The sequence below is a fragment of the Sphaerodactylus townsendi genome, linkage group LG06, assembly GCF_021028975.2.
Source record: "Sphaerodactylus townsendi isolate TG3544 linkage group LG06, MPM_Stown_v2.3, whole genome shotgun sequence".
NCBI classification, from domain to species: Eukaryota; Metazoa; Chordata; class Lepidosauria; order Squamata; family Sphaerodactylidae; genus Sphaerodactylus; species Sphaerodactylus townsendi.
In genome coordinates this window covers 61,206,377-61,225,292 of record NC_059430.1, presented here as the reverse complement: position 1 = coordinate 61,225,292, position 18,916 = coordinate 61,206,377, and the positions used below count along the sequence as shown (strand labels likewise).

Genomic DNA, 18,916 nt, shown 5'->3' with positions numbered 1-18,916 from the left:
CAATGCAAATCAGTTATGTGAAAACTGAATGCTACTTGTTGGTGCAAAAGAACAGAGCAAAATCTAAATACAAGAACAGTATTCTATACTACCCTCAAAAAATGTGAAGACTTCCTTCAGTCTAACTTTTTCTGACCTGGCTGTTCTATATGTGCCTCCTTTGGTAAAACTGAACCGCTGTTATTGTGTGATATCCACTTGGAAAGCTTATTGCATGGACACATCATTGTCTGTAGTATTACTTCGCTTGTGCAATAAGGCTGGCACTACACTTCTATGGAACCGCAAAAGCCCTTACGATTGTATTCATATTTGCTTATATAAACATGCATTCTATTTTAAATTAAATTTTATGTAAAGTTGCAGAAACTGTTTTTTCTTTTAAAAAGTGAAGAGATCCATCATCAGGATGAAATGACAGCTTTATCAATAAGACAGTGGTGCAAAATCTGGAAAAAGTTATTTAAAATTCAGTGTTATTCAGAAATTCCATTAAATTTGCCTGTGTGGAAATACATTTTCTGTTTGTAACTAAATTGGATTAGGAGCTCCCCTGTATGTCACAAACTCATGATTTTGTCAGAGTTCTTATCTGTAAATCAGTGTATATTTTATGGGTTTAAGACCAATATGTAACTTCAATACTTAGGAAATAGTCGTCATAGAGAGTTTTTTTGTTATATATTTAATTTCTTGACTCAAATCCCTGCCCCCCCCCAGCCCAATATACTTTTCTTAAATAATATGCCCCATATTTGTCTTGAAGAAACCTACTTGTATGCATAATAATTGGCACATCTTACCGTAAATGGGTGAGAAGATAGCTTAACAGGATTGAGAGCAAGATGCTAAGAATAAATGTGTTGGGAGTGGGAGTTTCATTATCTCTCAGCCATCTATCTTGTCAAATTTACAGCTCATCATATCTTGAAATACTTTTAAAAAATGGGGACAAATCATAGCCTGGGGCAACAATGCTCCATAATAGAAAACTGGTCATTACACCAAAACATTGTGGTAAATGGCAGACCTTGCTGAAAATGACAAAAAAGTAGTTAAACTATCAATAGTTTATTTGTGTCACTGATGTGACTGGCTATATCATGCTAAAATATTCCAGTGATTCCTCAAACAGATTTTTGCTGCGTACTTGTTTATTTTTTATGTAGTCTAATAGGCTGTAACTATTATTTCTAGGACCTGGGCTTAAAAGAAATGTTTCCTGGATTTCACTAAGGAAACACTGTTGTATAATTTTTATTGTTGTGTACAGTACTTAAGCTGTAGGTTAGGTTTAAAAATTATAATGGACATATGGCCCAATCCTAATGTGGGGGGGGGGGAGGGTCATGTCTCGGAGGCAGTGCAGGATGCACTGATGTGTTCTCACCATCTGCTGGTTTGAGGGGCACTCTCACCTGTGCAGGGGGATAAGATGTGGCAGCCGGCCAGCTCTCAACTCTGCAGCAGAGAAACCCGGAAGTCTGTGCTGCCATGAAACTGCACTGGTATCCAATTGGACACTGGCACGGCCAGAGAGCAGGACATTCCTGGAGGTGGAACAGACATTGGTCTGTTTCCATTCTGGATTTGTGGCAGTTGCCCCTCAACAGTCCATTAAGCTCTATGGAGGACTTTCTGGCAGTGGGATTTTTTTTGGGGGGGGGCAGACTTTCCCGCCCCACATGGAAGCCCTCTGGAGTTGGTGGAGTGGTGGTGCAGCAGCAGTGTCCTCAGCTGCCTTGGGCTGAAGATTGGGCTACCTGTGTAACATAGTTCCATTTGTTAGGCTTGGCTATGAAACCTTTATTACATTTGACATACCTATCTGGACAAGTTAATAATCAGCACCATAAAGTTCAGTTTTTTTACCCCAACAACCACCGGTAAGCAGATAATTCCGTGTGGGTGATGAGAAAGGGTTCTTTCCAAATTGAGATAAGTATCATATTACTTTTAAAATGATAGTATGTTAAGATTCATACAAGAGCTATGAAAATTTACATGCCTCACATATTTTCTTGTACCATATTACTTTATTTGATAATTTTTCCTTACTGTGTAAAATTGCTTAAATAAGTTATTGAACAATTATTTTTTTTCTTTTCACTATTGATCTAAAAAGAGATTCTGCATTATCTTTTTTCTCATTTCTGGAGGGCCAATATTTCAGCATATAAACCTGCTAAATCTTGAAGAGTACCAGAAGCTGTTGATTATGGCCAAGGCTAGCTTCTATACTGTAGCGGTTAACTTTTTAAAAGTTTACATTTTGTTTTATACATAGTGATCTGCTCATAAGTGGTAACTTGTAGTATAATTTTTTCATTGCACTCCCTCCAAGTACTGCATGTTCATACTACTGTGGCAGTTTCTGGTTTCAGGTGGATTTTGCCTGGGCTGCAGAGCAAAGGATACAAAAAATTACAATAAAACATGAATTTTTCATCGTGTACAAAAAGTATACATCCCAGTCAAAAGTAATAAAACACACAATTATCAATATAAAAGCTAATTGGCTTGCTTGTCCAGCTGAGCTCATTGCCCAGATAGATCCATTTCCTGTGTCCTATGCCAGGAAGTTTCCTTGCCTTTTTATTTTACAAGCTGACTGAAAGTCTTGTGTCATAGTATATCCCATTATCAAATATAGTTACTTTTTATATTACATAATGACTCACCTTGTCAGTCTTACTTGAGAGCTACTGTATTTCTTTTTGTGTGACTGATTTTGAATAGTCTTGAGCATCAGCTGTCTTTAAGGTTGCAGCAAATGGTGTAGTAGTTCTTTCCAGAGGTTTAGCTTGATAAGGCACCATCCTTCATTTTATGGCTATGATGTTCCCTTACCTTCTATGCTTTTTTTCATCCTGTACACATCAACATAGCAAAGAAGCCACAATTGAGCCAAACAGTCAGCTGAAGTGAGCAAAGGTACCTTGAATGTCTTTGTATGTCACAATATGTACTGGGAGACAGTGGCTTACATATCCTAGATATGTGTGAGAATAAAATGGAACACTGTAAGCTGATTTGGATCTCTATTTGAGAGAAAGGCAGGATGTAAGTGAAATAAAATAAATGATACAGATACAGGATTTTGTGACTGCTAAAAGTAAACTGATGTGTATATGCATTTTAAAAATCCCACATATTGTATAGAAAGATGCTGAAACACAGCCATGATTAATTGTATGAGATATAAGCAAGAATGTGCATGCCTATCAAATATTACCTTTTTAGTGAGTAAGTGGCATATATTAATAGTGTTTTGACTGGATATTCTAAAAAGGGGTCTAAAGTGACTCCCTGAGCTTGTTTAAAGTTTGGAATACAAACTGATTCAAAAGTAAATCTCCAGATTGTTTTTGGGGTGGCACCTCACTTTCTCCTCTAGTCACACATTATTCCTCTTTTGCTCCTGGCATGTCCCATATCCTCTCCCCTTTCCCTGCCTCATTCTTTCCTTCTCAACCATTCTGCAACCTGCCTTTTATCTACCTCCCATCTTTAGGAATGTTTTTTTTTTCATTTTTATCCCACCTTTCTCTGCAGTGGAGTCCATTATTCTCCTCCTTTTTATCCTTACAACTTTGTGAGGTAGGCTAGATTGAAAGTATGTGACTGGTTCAAATTCACCCAGTGAGCTTCCATAGCAATTCAATTTTGAGTTTTTAAATCCCCCATTTTTTAAAATAGATTTCACATTTTTCTGCAATCCTGGGGCCCTTTTCAGGTTTGTAGAAAGCTCTGTCTTGCCCTTTCACAGCTCCAGTCACTGGATAGAAAGATTTTGCTGACTTTGCTAGAGAATATAAGATCATGCTCTAACATAGTTTAATTCTATAAATAGACAGTGGCGTATCTACCTAGGGACAAGGGTTACCCCTTGTCCCCGGGCGCCACTCTTCTGGTCACAAGGGGGGCACAAAATCACATGACCAGGAAGTCCTGCTGCCTTGTTTTCGCGGACCTGTCCGTATCAGTCGAGGCATGCAAAAACGACGAGGCAGCAGGACTTCCTGCTACCTCAAAGCGCCCTCAACCGCACCCTGGACTCCCCCTTTCCTGCCGACTGGGCTCCTAGCAGACAGGGGGAGTCTGGGGGGGGGTGGGCACCCTAGACCTTTCCCATGTCCATGGTGACATGGGCGGGGTCAAGGGTAGGGGGTGGAGCCTGGGGGCATCAGGGGCAGAGCGGGGGGCATCCTGGAGACAATTTGTCTCCGGGCGCCATTTACCCCTGGTACACCTCTGTAAATAGGTGTTGGAACGTGCGAGCCTATCTGAAGTAGCATAGAGGGATGTATCGTTGGGGCTTTTATTGTTTTCCTAGGTATTATTAGCAAAGCTTTTGCTTGCAGCACCTTACTGTGGAGCGTACTGTGGCCTGTGTGCAAAGAGCACTGTTTTGTAACTCAAGTCTGACTCACTGAACCATATGCCTGAGCCGTTTTTTAAACGATGGCTTCCCATTGTATTTAATGATGTAGCTGCTGAGCAGGGGAAAATACCCTGCTAGCCTTGCCAGGCTTATGCTGAAATGGCTGTTTGCCCCGAAGGACTGCTGAAGGCCCAAGTGTGAATAATGTTCCTGGGAGTTTGGGGTGCTGGCGCTGGCTCTCAAGTTGGTAGCGGGCTTCTGCCAAACTGTACGCGGAGGCTGACTGAGTTGTCATCCGAGCTGCTGCTTGCTGGCAGGTGGGGCTGGAGGAGGAAGCTCTGCTCGACTTCTCTGTCAGTGATGCTGTTCTTGGGGGCGGGAGCAGCTCCGAGCATCCCGCTGAGCTCATCTGCTCCCCGGTTCTCGCCTCTCTGCACTGCAGATGTCTCCCGGCTCGGAGAGCGGCGGCCGCGGCAGAAGCTTTTCCGCTCCGTGCCGCCCCAACTAGCGTCTTGAGAGGCCGGGTGGGGTGGCCTGGCCGCTGGCTTCCCCTTCCCGCGAGCTCCCGGGGCCGCGGCGCGCCAGAGAAGAGCAGGGCCTGGTATTGCGTCACCGAGTGGGAGAGCCGGAGGGGCGCACCTGCGGGCGGTGGCGGCGGACAGCCCAGTGGATGGTGTGGCTGCCGAGGCCGGGCCGCCGCCGCCCTCCATGAGGCAAGACAAGCTGACCGGCTCCCTCAGGCGCGGGGGTCGGGGGGGCCTGAAGAGGCCAAGCACCGGCGGCGGGGTGGGCACCATCCTGTGCAACGTCTTGAAGAAGCGGAGCTGCATTTCGCGCACAGCGCCTCGCCTCCTCTGCACCTTGGAGCCGGGTAAGAAGGGCCGCCTGGGCCGGAGCCGCCGCGTTCCCGCCTTTGTTTGAAAGCGGCTGCCGCTTCCCTCTGATGCCTCCAGCCAGCAGGTTGAACCCGGGCAGCTTAAGCGCTTAAGGCGAGGAGGGAGGGCGGGAGGGAGCGGGCGGTGGGGAGGGGAGCGGCCAGGGAGGAATGACGGCGGCCGGTTCAGAGCTCCCTCCCTGGGGACGGAGGAGCGGGGGAGATGGAACCCCCGGGTAGGAGGGGGGGGCCTGGGAAGAATTATGGGGCGCTGACGATTGGGGCGGTGGGGGGGAGAGGGCTGGCTGGCCTTATCTGGGCTTTGCTAGGGAGGAGCAGGGAGGGACCCCTTGCAAATGGCTGCTGTGTCGGGAGAGAGCGAGGTCCCGGCCGATGGTGGAAGAACCACCTGAGCAGGCGGGGAACCTTCTGTAATTGGCGCTTGGAAATAGTAGACCTGGTTTTGTGTCTCCCCACCCCTTTTGAGGGGGATGCGAGCTTTGCAATACGAGAGGTGCAACCGTGCAAGGATGGTTACTCGTCCCGGAAATAGATATATTCTGCCCAGATAGTTCCTCTTTTTTATGTCAGGTAATTTGCACGGCCTGGAAACTGGGAAATGCTACGGGGATGGTGGAGGGATCTTAAATAAACCCATTTTTCACTTACACGGTCTTGCTTCAGTATACTGTTAGGAGACCATTCTCATGTTTTAGGTTATTATTTTAGATTAAGTGGTTGTATTGAAATAGTAATGTCGTTTCTCTAAATTGGCATCATAATAGTACAATGTCACCGTTACTGAAGGAGAATTGTTTTTGTTATTGTTCTAGCAAGCTACCTTTGGTCACCTTTCTGTGTGCTAACTGAGCTAAGTTTATAACAAGAATCTGAAATAGCTACTGCAGTTTGCCCTAAAATAGACTGATTAGTCTCTTGCTACCAAATATGTATCAACGAAATAATCTTTTGCACAACTAATATATTTAATCTGCTTTGGTCTGTACAAAGGGTTCATAAATATAAGATTTTCTAAAATTCTTGGGGAATAACCGCATGCTACACAAATTTTCTAGCCCTCGAGAAAGCGTGCTGGCCCACTAATGGATTGGTATTTATGTAATATGGTCTTTGGAACATTCTAAAGCCAAAAGGAGGCAGCCCTATGTATGTCTCTAGAAGCAGAAGAATCATCTTTTTAATGTTAATATCAGCTAATAGAACTGTTTTTATGATGGACTCTTCCCTCTTCAACGTTAACATTGCATTTTTTTCTTTTAGTATCATTTACTTTGATTTAGTTCAACTGTTTTTTAAACTCTGTGCTTGCAACAAAAGTTTTTCATACTGTGCCAACTCTAGATGTACGTTTTTAAGACAGCAGAATCTAAGAGAGCCAGCGTGATGTAGTGGTTAAGAGCAGGTGCACTCTAATCTGGAGAACCGGATTTGATTCCCCACTCTGCCACTTGAGCTGCGGAGGCTTATCTGGGGAACCAGATTAGCTTGTGCACTCCGACACATGCCAGCTGGGTGACCTTGGGCTAGTCACAGCTCTCTCAGCCCCACCCACCTCACAGGGTGTTTGTTGTGAGGGGGGGAAGGGAAAGGAGATTGTAAGCCCCTTTGAGTCTCCTTCAGGAGAGAGGGGGGATATACATCCAAACTCTTCTTCTAATTCTGTAAAACATGAGTACATTCTGCAAATTGGTTTGTTAGTACACTGATACACAATATTCAATAAAATTACTAAACTTGTAATACATTACTATACTTTGTGAGTTACTAAGCACCGGGCCTTTGGAGTGTCCAGCCGCTGATATGGTGCCCCCCCCCCCCCACTGTTCCTGCTTTGGCACTGGTACAACAGAGCTCCTCATATTGAGGGGCCTACCGTCCCCCTCTTCTTGGGGTGGGTTTTTAAATTGAGCCTGGACGCCTCTTGTTTAATTTGCTAATTGTTAGCCGCTGTTTTTATGTATTTTAAGATGTTTTATTGACGGAGCCTATGTTTGTATTGTACCGGATTTGCTCCTGCTTATTGTTTATATATTATGTTGTTCACCGCCCGGAGCCCTTTGGGGAATCGGGCGGTATAAAAAATTGAATTAATAATTATTATTATTATTAACAGCTATTTCGTTATGTGTCTTGAATAATAATAATAATAATAATTATTATTATTATTATTATTCAAGACACATAACGAAATAGCTGTAATCAGAGGATGATATTTCAGAACCTTTGGCTTGGACAGCAATATTTTATTATTCCTGAAAAAATGTCTTTTACAGTGCCCTTAACATGGACTATCATGTGATATTGTTTATCCAGAAATTCTGAAGATTTTTTCTTATTGAGTTACGCCTGCATTAATCAGATGGTGTACTCATGTTATTCTAAATGCAATTTGATACCTGAAACCTGATTTCCCACTGTATTTACTACTGTTCTATAGAACAAGAGTTAATTAAACCATTTAGCTTCTTTTGTATCCATTGTTATAAAAGGAATACTAGATTTAGTCAGAAACTGTTTTTGTGACAAATTTATTTTTTAAATTTATTACACATAATCATACAGTGAGAGAACACTACAAAACCAAACATGCAAATGCAGAACAATGATATTGAGAAAAAGGAAAAAAATAAGAAAACAAAATGTTTACAATCATTGCCATACATTTGGTTTTACAACTTCCAACAAGTAGAGCCACAAGTCCCTTCCATATTCCTACACAGTTTGCCAGATTACATCTTTCCATAAATTCCTAGTATGAATATCTAATGAAGAGCTGAGTATTGATTAGCAAAATATATAAATGGATTCAGAAGGCATAAAAAGCTTCCATTCTTACTTGGTTTTTGCTTATAAAGTGATGAGCTTTCCAATTCAACTGCATTCCACAGATACTTGTATTGCATACATGTCATAATTTTAACTGTAGAAATCTGGAAACTTGTTAATTAATATGTTGCAGTAGAATTATGAGATCCTCCTCATGAACTATAAATGTTGATTAGTATGAGAATGTATGCTTAAGTGACTGCTCTGATACTTGTGTTCAAACCTTTGCTGTTCAGTTTGGAACTGAATAGTCTAGAGAAATAATGAGAGTTTATGTGTGGCTCTAGTGAATCTAGCATTCTGCAAGCATAGAACTTTATGGTTGCCATTAGGAAGGATCCTTTCCTGAATTACATCATGAATAGTTTGTTGCCAAACCTCTCCATTCTGCGGTATATATTTTGTCCTCTGTTTTCACCTTTCATATCAACAAGCATATTTACTATGAGTACTAAAATTATTGGTAGGGGTATACATCAGAGAAGGGGCTGAATACTGAAATCATTGAGTCGATGAAAATTTTTCCAAAAGCTTTGATTTTTCACAAGTTTTGTTACTTTGTACACACCATCCTACTTCTGCATGAGAGTGAGAACAGGCCTAGTGATGTTCCTCTATGATTCTATGTGAAAGTACTGTGCCTGCATGGGAAATAATCATTTTTTGAATGTTTCTTCTGTAAGTAGTTAAAAACATTGTGTCTTCTCTGGAACTTTAAAACACAAAAACCTTTAAAGACCTGTCTTTTTTTACAGGGAATGTGCTGCTTCTGCATGTTAATTTTTAGGGTATTCATACCAATATTTAGTTCCTGTTTTGTTGCTTTCATCTTCTAAATTAGAATTTTAGTAACTTATTTATTTTTATGGCACAGGAGTGGATACAAAGTTGAAGTTTACTCTTGAACCATCTTTTGGTCAGAATGGTTTTCAACAGGTAATGCATTACTATTGTGAATTCTAAATACAGAACTACTTCTGAATGCAAATATAATATTTATTTATATTCTGCATTGATTTAAAATTGCATGGTGTTATCCTAATAGGACTATATTTATTGTCAGTAGAAATGGCTTTGTTTTAGTGGCATTTGAAAACATTAAGGTATAATATAATTCTGATAATTCTGGATGACAAAAACCTTGAAAGCATTATCTAATCTTTTTGCACTTTCTATTATATACATTTATGATTAAACATGCTATTTTCATTTGTTCCACATAATAATAATTTCATACTTATTTACTCAAAAGGAAGGCACCCCCCACGAAAGATTATATACCAAAAATGTATTACCAGACGTAACTGTAATTTGTGCATAAATCTAAGACAACACCCTTCTTCTTGACAGCATGCCTGAAAAAACAACTAGTCATCCTTTTGAGTAAATAGAATATCTATAAATTGTTTATAATAAATACAGTGAACCAATGCTATTTGTTGATAACATTAGATGTCTAAGTGAGTTTTTGAACTGGCATACTCTAACTTTGTTTGAATGATTGTTTTCAGTGGCATGATGCTCTTAAAGCTGTGGCCAGGCTGCCAACGGGGATACCAAAGGAGTGGAGGAGAAAGGTAAATAGAGTTGTACATTTTCCTCAATGTATTTTGTTACAGTGTGTCCTATGAGAAAAGCTTATCCTATCAGATTAATGTCCAAACATTTAGGTATAGAATGGTTGCTGCTGATTTTAAGAGTGAACTTGAAAGTTTTGTGTGGTAGTAACTAATTTTTCATTTAAAGTACACGAAAGAAGAAAGCTATCCCAGTCATTGGTCACTGGTGGTGCTGAATTGAGTCAGAATATGGATATATATGGCAAAAACTGGGAAAATAAAGTAAAATAAGCTTCTAATGAACATTTGGCGGTAGCATGTCAGATGAAATTGCATTAAACAGAGCTAATGTTATAGAAGAAATTTATGCTGGAAAATCATACATTTTTAAACATCGTTCATTGCTTTGATGTTGCTTTTAAAGAGTTATCCATTAACTCTCTGTATATAATTATCCCATTCTTAGCCATACTGCTCAAACACTTTCTTTTTTGCTTGGAAATACACATGGTTTATTTTAACTGGACAGATAGTTTAGTTTTTCCTACTGTTTTCTCCCCTTGCAAAGTAGCATTTTTCCATGTTGAAAGATGACAGATGCAAATGAAGGACAAAATGTGTGTGTGTGTACCAAACAAAGTCCAAAAGCCACTTAAATTGTCATAGAAGGCATTTCTGTGTAAGAAAAATGTGAAAAGCATTCCTTGTGAACGTATGTGCTGCAAAATGGAAGTGGGAAGAGAAGAGCTAAAGGCTGCCTGCTTATGTAACTTATGGGTATGATATAGGATGGTTTCTTTTTTATTGTCTTGGTGAAAGCTTTATGGAAGCAGTCTATGTAATGAAAATATTTGCATACTTTTATTGTAGACCCATTAATTGTGTAACCAATGTATAGATATAAGTAGAATGAAGATGAATACTAAGCCTGTCAATTATACATTCATTTGTACACACATAACTTCCTGTGTAAAGTAAAGATCAGATTAAAAGTTGTATTTGGCCTCTCTTCTAAGGTTTGGCTCACCTTGGCAGATCACTACTTAAAGAGCATAGCTATTGACTGGGATAAAACAATGCGCTTCACTTTCAATGACAGAAGCAATCCTGATGATGACTCCATGGGTGTTCAGATTGTAAAGGTATGAGTAATTTTGGTCACCTTCTTATTAATTCTTTACTTTGGTATAACCTTGGGAGAGAACATATTGATATTCTTCTTCTTTCTGGACTGGTTTCCTGCACGTGCAGGGTCTGTTTTGCAACTGTCTCTTCCAAAGGTCACGATTTTGAGTGTCTTCTGGGGTAAGGTTCTTTGCTCGCAGGTCTTCATTGATTGTATTGATGTTAATTTGCCTAAAATTCACTTTATTATGATTTTGACTAATCAGAAATGAAACACTGTTCATTGAAGCCATTGATGATTGACCTTAAAATATGTATTTAAGGTGTACTTTCTGACTTCATACCTTGGTTTTTGAACATTCATGATTCTACTTTTCTAGACATGTATTCATTTTATTGGGAAATAGTCCAGGGACTCAGGGCTACCAGTAGCATGTAAGAAATATTTGCTGGAATGATGCTCAAGGGTCTCTATGTGACGAAATATCAGTGACTGAAATCTGTCTAAAGTTCTTAACTTGTGTATGTAATATTTTTTTTCTTATCTCACTAATGGAGACCCAAAGCAGCTTACAAAATATACTTTTAAACAAATGTAAGTAAAGCACACTATAAAAAACAAAAGGCATCCTGGGTTGGTATTCACAAGGTTAATCCGTCTGGCAAGCATCAAGAGTCCTTTTTAGGTGCCTGTCCTTTGGCTCACATTTCTTTCTGCACCCAAGTGTTGAATCCCTCTAGCAAGGAAGATCCTCTTGATGTTTCTTTTGATAAACTAAGCACATCAATTATAAGCTTTGCACACTTTCAGTTGATTTACAGCAGTGAAGGATCTGTGTTTTGTTCGCAAGGGTTAGTTGTTGGAGCCAAACTATGTATAGGGATTTCATGACTGTACGTATCAGTGAGTAATTAAAAATTAAAACAGCATGGGAGTGGAGAGAAATTTTAGTTGGGTGCAGTGGCCATGGGGGAAAAGAGTTTCCCTAAAAGAATTCCATGGGCCATGGAGCTGTTCTTAAACTCAGTAGAGGAAAATAGATGGGTACCATATGTATACCTATCTTTTTATCAACTCAGGGATAGAGGCTGCCTCTTTTGGAAATGGTTGTAGAGGATAGAATTAACACCCCAACCCCTTGGTGCTGTGTCTATTCCAAATTGATTCCCTGTCCTTTTTAAAAATTAAAGTATACATCAGGAGATCTGAAGCACCACAGATAGTTGGTTCCTCTTCAGGGTGGTCAACCTGTGTCTGTATAGTACTATGATCAAACTCCATGATCAATTAATGTGCCATTCTAAAATGACTCCCCCAGGATGTTCTGGCTTGAGATAACAGCATGGTTAGGAGCTACTCCTCCCATTTTTGGCATGGCCTAAAGCTGAATTGGGACAGCTGTGTGGTTGTGGGAAATGTTAAAAAACATGTCCTGTACTTGAGCGTTATTTTAAGCTGCAAATTGGCAGTTTTGTTCCCATCTTTCCTCCAAGGAGCTGTGGGCAGCATTCATTACATTTCTCCATCTTACCTTCACAACAACCTTGTGAGGTATGTTCTTGAAAGAGTAATTAACCCAAGCTCACTCAAGGAGCTTTCTGGCAGAATGAATATTTTGAATTTGGGCCACCCAGATCCTAGTCCAGCACTCTAACCACTATTTCATGCTGGAATGCTGTTTCATACCAGAAAAACCAAATTAAAAAATCCTCAGAAGAACTTGTATGCCAGTGAATCTAAGCTTTCTTTCCCTACTTGAGTTTTTATGTGGAGGATTTTTTTGTTGGAAGAGCTTTCAGTATTTGAGATGCCACCTGCAGTTTCAAACAGTGTAGGCAAAACATAGGTTTACCCATTCCAATGAGAACTTAGTTTTAGTTTTGTAGCAGAAACAGTAAGACTGGATTTCTTCCTGAATATCTGCCTGGAAAAACTGGCAGTATAGTATCATGTTGAAAGTTTATGATGCATCTTTTGCCTCTTGCATATTAATGGTTCCTAACTTCCAAAACAGTATTACTCTTGGGAATGAAACAAAAATTAAAGCTGAGGGTTTTTTAAAAATACTCTTATGCAAATTTAGAATTAGAAAATTAGAATTATTCTGCACCTCGACTAAAGATATGAGGACAAGGTATTAATAACCTTTAGAGTACAGTGCAGATACATATATAAATGAGGCCTGCATTTAATGCAGACAAGTTACCTGCCAACAATGTTGTACCACAAGGTTATATTAATACCCAAATTGTGTAGGATGACATAAGTAGAGAATAATTCTAAAATTCAGTGTAAAAACAAATATGGCAGATAGAGGGATAGAGGGATACTCGGTTTAATGTACATTTCCTTGTTTTATGGCAATTACACCTGTTCTCTGAAACAGCAGAAATGTATAGCTTTGTTCAGTGAAAACATCCTCTCAAAACCTTGCCTTCTGGTCCCAAAATGGTCCCACTATTTGAATTTATGGCAAGTTAACTGTGTTCACCACCTGGAGCAGGTTTTCTAGAGATGTTCCTTGGGCAAGTGTGGAAAAGCAAGATGTAAATATTTTAAATAAATAACACAGGTTGTAAATAATCTAAATGACTATTCCATAATGTTCCACTAGTGAACTTTGAAAACTGCAATGAACATTCTGTAGTCAGTCAATATTTCATTTTTCTTCTTTTTTTGCATGGCTGGTTTGATATTAAGCTGTATTTTAAAGAACCAGAGTTAACTAGATGGTCATCTAAACTGCAAGCTTGAATATATGTATATGAATTATTCTCTGGGATTTTTTAATCTATCAGGAATCATATGATAAAGCTTGATATTTGCTGTAATTTTTAAATTGACAGTTGCAAATGCTGTTTGTAATGATTTTTCAGCTAGGCACTTTGAACATATAATTGCAAAATGGAACATACATTTAATAAATACCACATTAAATTCTGACACGTCAATGTTTTGGTCTACATTTTTTTCTATAGTATGGCTGCATGCATGAAATGTGGAAGATGTTAAAGGAGAATGTGTTGGCATCTTCCCTTTTTTTAGGATCTCCATCGAACTGGCTGCAGCTCTTACTGTGGCCAAGAGGCAGAGCAAGACAGAGTAGTATTAAAGCGAGTTTTACTGGCATATGCAAGATGGAACAAATCAGTAGGATATTGCCAAGGTTTTAACATCCTAGCAGCCCTCATCCTGGAAGTGATGGAAGGCAATGAGGGGGATGCTTTGAAAGTGAGTAAAGCTACTTAGTGTGTGTTAATCCACATCATGTTTTGCTGTCCGTCAGTTGAAAAGTAGACCTCTGAAAACTCCATATCATAGTTGTCAATAAGAATGCCAGACTTTCTGTTACAAAACGTCTTGGTTTGGTCAGTGAGCATAGAATCAGCCTGGTTGTGTTCCTGACACTGTTAAAATATATTTTTTAAAAATGCATAGGTTTAGACAACTAACAACTAACTGGTATATTTGCAGATTCTTTTGTCCTTGAACCCATGAGGTCTGTGTGATGCTTATTGCTACTTTTTTCTGTTTTGTTGTTAGATAATGATTTACTTAATTGATAAAGTGCTGCCTGACAGCTATTTTGTCAATAACCTCCGGGCGTTGTCTGTTGACATGGCTGTATTCCGAGACTTATTAAGAATGAAGCTTCCTGAGCTTTCCCAGCATTTGGATACTCTTCAAAGAGCTGCCAACAAGGAGAGTGGAGGTAGATTTTCACAAAAATCCTACAGTGTGTTTCCCAATTAGTTTCCTGTTTCTCCATAGCTAAGATGCTTCCAAAATTTTTTTGTTTTTTGCCTTGACACCTGTCCTGAGAACAATAACACTGTGAATGAATTTATTCATGAAGCCAAATCTTCTCGCATGATTTAAAACTAACTCATGTTTGTTGGGAAATGAATGAGCAGGAATCTGTCCACCAAAGTGCTTGTGATGTTTTACAGTGAAATCCACAGAGGGAGGGGAATAGTTGTGGGAGTTGTGTGAGGCATGCTGGCACAAGTTCCCCATACCCTGGCTCAAGGGGCAATGCACCATCAGGAGGGGCACAAATGCCCGTGTCAGGCTGCCATGCAGCTCCACAGTGTCAAATGTGAAAGCTGTTGCTGCACCAGCACTACTCTGTTTAGGACCATGTGCTACCTCTGGTGGGGGCAATCTGGGGGTATTCCTGGGGGTAGTGCCTACTTTACCTTCCAATGACTTTTCAGCCTGTGAATGCCCTCTTTGGCTGGCATAGACTTACACCTGGTAAAATTATGGCACACTCCATTTGGCTGCATAAGGGGGTTTCCGATAGGTAGGGAAAAACTCAAACAATGACAAACTCATCCAATATGGACAAGCCCCAAGGTGGAATATGGGGCACAGGGGCTGGCCCTTTCAATGGCCAACCTCCCCAAAGACCCAGCGGAACAACTCCGTCTTACAGGCCCTGCGGAACTGTTCTAGGTCCCGCAGGGCCCAGATGGCTGGGGGAGAGTATTCCGCCAGGTTGGGGCCAGGGCACTAAAGGTCTGGCCCGGGTAGAGGCCAGCCGTATCATGGAGGGGCCCAGGACCACCAGCAAATCCGCCAAACACAGAGGTCGAACAGGGACATATGGGGACAGACAGTCCTTAAGATATGAAGGCCCCAGGCCGCGGAGTGCCTTAAAGGTTAAAACCAACACCTTGAAGATGATTCGAAATTCTAGCGGAAGCCAGTGCAGGCAGCATTAATTCCTGTGTGTGCATATATATGTGCATAAACAAACATAGGAATTAAAATGTATATGTATAGTTAAATATATGTATAATAGCCTTGGAGAAGCATTTTTTAAAAATTCAAATGCATGCCACACATACATTAAGGGGCCAAAATGAATGGTCCCCAGAACGCACACATTGAAATATAAATAAATGAACTCTGAATTTTTACGATGTTAGAAAATTACAACCTTGTTTGTGTGTGTGTATGTTAGTGTCAGGAATATCATTCTGCATTCTTTCCTGGTTATTTTAATAAAAACATCTTCAGTTAATAACTTTAAATGACTGGCTATATGATGGCTATATGTTTCTCTGTTTCAGGTGGTTATGAACCTCCACTTACCAATGTCTTCACAATGCAGTGGTTTCTGACTCTCTTTGCTACATGTCTTCCTAACCATACAGTTCTAAAAATCTGGGATTCTATATTTTTTGAAGGTTCAGAGATTATATTGAGAGTGTCTCTTGCTATTTGGGCAAAACTAGGAGAGTGAGTATTTTTTTTTTATTTTGTGCCTCAAGTTTAACATGTGCTTAAGGAACCAAAACAGTTGCCCAATGTGCCCAGTTGCGCAGGCAGAACTAAGTCTAAGGAAGTGATTTTTACAGTTTTATTAAATTGCTGAAAACTATGAACACTCACTTTTGCAGGGTCAGCTCTAAAATTATATAACTTGTTGGTGGATTTTTTTCGGGGGTGGGGGTTAGAACATTTTCCTCTTGCTCACCACAAGCTTCACATTGCCTGCTTGCCTCCTTGCTGCCCAATCTGGATCCAGAAAAGGGGAATGATATTCTTGCTCTCACAGGCAATTTAAAATTAGGGCAATGAACTATAAATTGTAGATCTGAAATGTGTTCAGGATTTCTTCTCCTTTCAAGGGCTTAGCCACCATTTCTGGTTGCCTGTTACCAGGGCAGTCAAAATGATAGCTGAACTCTTGTGAGATGAAGTAATTTCACCAGAGTTCAGGAAGCCCTGTAAAATCTGTATAGTTTGTTGTTTTATTATTAAAGAAGGATGGGACAGTGAATAGTTAAGGATGATGAGCTCCTTTGGGAACCAGGGCTAGCTGTGAGGCAGTCAGGTGAGCAGGTGGCTATTGCCTCAGATTTTTCACTGCCACTTCTTTTACAGTACTCTGACCCCAGAAGCACAAGCCCATTTTTTCTTCCTCATCCCATCAGACAATGATCCTCCTATGCTGCAGCTGAATTTAGGGAAGGGAGGGCAGCTTGGGCTGGGTGCATAACTAGTGCCAGAAGTAGGATTGGTATCTGTAGTGGTTCAAAGGATTAGACAACCAGAAGACCATTTATTACATAAAAGGATACCATAGGCACTTATATGTTGTTAATTTTTGCACATATTATTTTTCAGTATCTTCCAACTGAGAAAACCATAGTTTTTGCACTGTGAACATAGTTTTTGCAATGTGAACTAATCTTCCTTGAAAACCTAACAATTTATTAATTAAAAAATTTACGTAAAAAAGAAATAGAAATAAATGTCATTTTGATGCTAGCCCGAACACATATTAGGGTGACTATCGAAAATTTGATTTTTAAAAGCTTACAGCAGACTTACAGCTGCAGCGGAAGGCGGGGTGAAAGGACTGTGGAGCTGATGTACCCCTGGTGCTGGTGTCATTGGTAATCGACATTGCCAAAATTGGCACTTATGCTGCTGCAGCAGCTGCTTGAGCTGTGCTATTATTATTATTATTATTATTATTATTTATTTATTTATTTATTTAATTTGTATACCGCCCGATCCCCGAAGGGCTCCGGGCGGTGAACAACATTCACTACAACATCAACAGGAGCGGTCGTACAAATATAAACACATAGGCTCCATCCCATAAAATAGCTTAAAACTCATAAAACAGCAAAAAAACCATAATACATAATAAAAGGCGTCCGACCCCAATTTAAAACCTACCCCCATGGGGGGGGATGGCAGGACCCCTCAATATGAGGGACCCTGATGTAACTGCCCTAGGAGCAGGGCAGTAAGGGGGCACCATGTCAGCAGCTGGACACTCCAAAGGCCCGGTGGAACAACACAGTCTTACAGGCCCTGCGGAACTCACCCAGGTCCCGCAGGGCCCGGACAGCTGGAGGAAGGGTGTTCCACCAGGCCGGGGCCAGTGCCGTAAAGGTCCTGGCCCGCGTGGAGGCCAGCCGCATCATAGAGGGGCCGGGGGCCACCAGTAAGTTGGCCTCTGCAGAGCGCAGAGGCCGAGTTGGGACATATGGGGTCTGGGACATATGCTAGGGATCTGCATGGCTCTGTGTTGTCTGGGTGCCTCCAGTGCTGCTGTAGCGGTGGTCCTTTGAGTTTGCACCGGCATTGATGGTAGTTTTCTCAGAGATAGAGCGCACTTTAATCAGCTTCCTCAGACCTTCAAGTCTGAGAAATCCCCTTTTGCTGGCATTGACTTATACCAACCAAAAGTCAGGCATAGCCCATTGGGTTCGATAGTGTCTTTTCAGTATGGCGGGTAAGTTTAATTTTTATGTTACCTTGCCAGGAACATCTGTGCACCAGGAACATCTGTGCAAATGGTGCCCCTGCTCTGTTCCCATCTACCCTGCTCCCCTCCCCCCGGTGGATTGGACTGCTTCTCTGTTGAAAAATATAAAAATAACAACATGCCACTGTACTGACCTTTATTTTGAACTATTTTAATTTTGTTGCCAGTTACTTACCAAAACAAGCAACCCTGTTATCACAGAATTAGCAAATTTTGTCATTGATTTCAAAGGTAATTGTAAGCAGAAGCCTGTTGCTTCACTGGAAAACTCTTTACTAGATTTTATGACAGCTTTAGATCTTCCCTTCATACACCCACACTGTATTGCTTTTCTGGAAAGAGAAGTTGATACAACAATTGACCCCAAATTAAAGGGACAAAAAACTTTTGAAGTTACTACTTACAATTTTAGCCTACAAACAGAAAATTTAGATTTGTATTTTTATCATTAAAACAAGCTTTTAACCATATCCTCAAAGCAGATCTTTTAAGTAGCTTAGGTCAAGATGGTGTTCCAGGTCTGTCCCCACTCCCATAACCTTACCAGGCACTACATATCCACAGGAATTGCCAAGAAATTTTAGTTGAAAAATTTTCTGTAATTTCCAACTGATTACATGGATTTATACCCCATCCCCATTAAAGTACATTTGAAATAAAGAGGAGTCTATTCCCACTGTAGTTTAGGCAAGTATGTTTCCAGTGTATTATATCAGTCTTCTATTTCTTTCCATTACCCTAACAAATAATTAGTTATTCCATTGTAATAACCTATTTTTGTATAAATTTCCATGTGTATTGATTACTTGCTTTAGAATATATAACATATGAA

General features: G+C 40.4%; 1 protein-coding gene across 7 annotated transcripts in view; it reads left to right on the top strand.

Moving 5' to 3' along the window:
- TBC1D30 (TBC1 domain family member 30) overlaps positions 1–18,916 on the top strand; it is a 37,770-nt gene that overhangs the window by 6,677 nt on the left and 12,177 nt on the right. For 3 of the 7 annotated variants that reach the window (XM_048499637.1, XM_048499638.1, XM_048499643.1), the window contains 6 exons: positions 8,980–9,041; positions 9,617–9,682; positions 10,681–10,806; positions 13,836–14,021; positions 14,334–14,502; positions 15,869–16,037. In XM_048499637.1, coding sequence (XP_048355594.1) covers positions 8,980–9,041; positions 9,617–9,682; positions 10,681–10,806; positions 13,836–14,021; positions 14,334–14,502; positions 15,869–16,037 — 778 coding nt within the window. Of the gene's footprint in view, positions 1–4,751; positions 5,256–5,418; positions 5,495–5,573; positions 5,850–8,979; positions 9,042–9,616; positions 9,683–10,680; positions 10,807–13,835; positions 14,022–14,333; positions 14,503–15,868; positions 16,038–18,916 lie in introns of those variants that run through there. The other 4 variants (XM_048499640.1, XM_048499641.1, XM_048499642.1 and 1 more) reach the window with 4 other exon arrangements.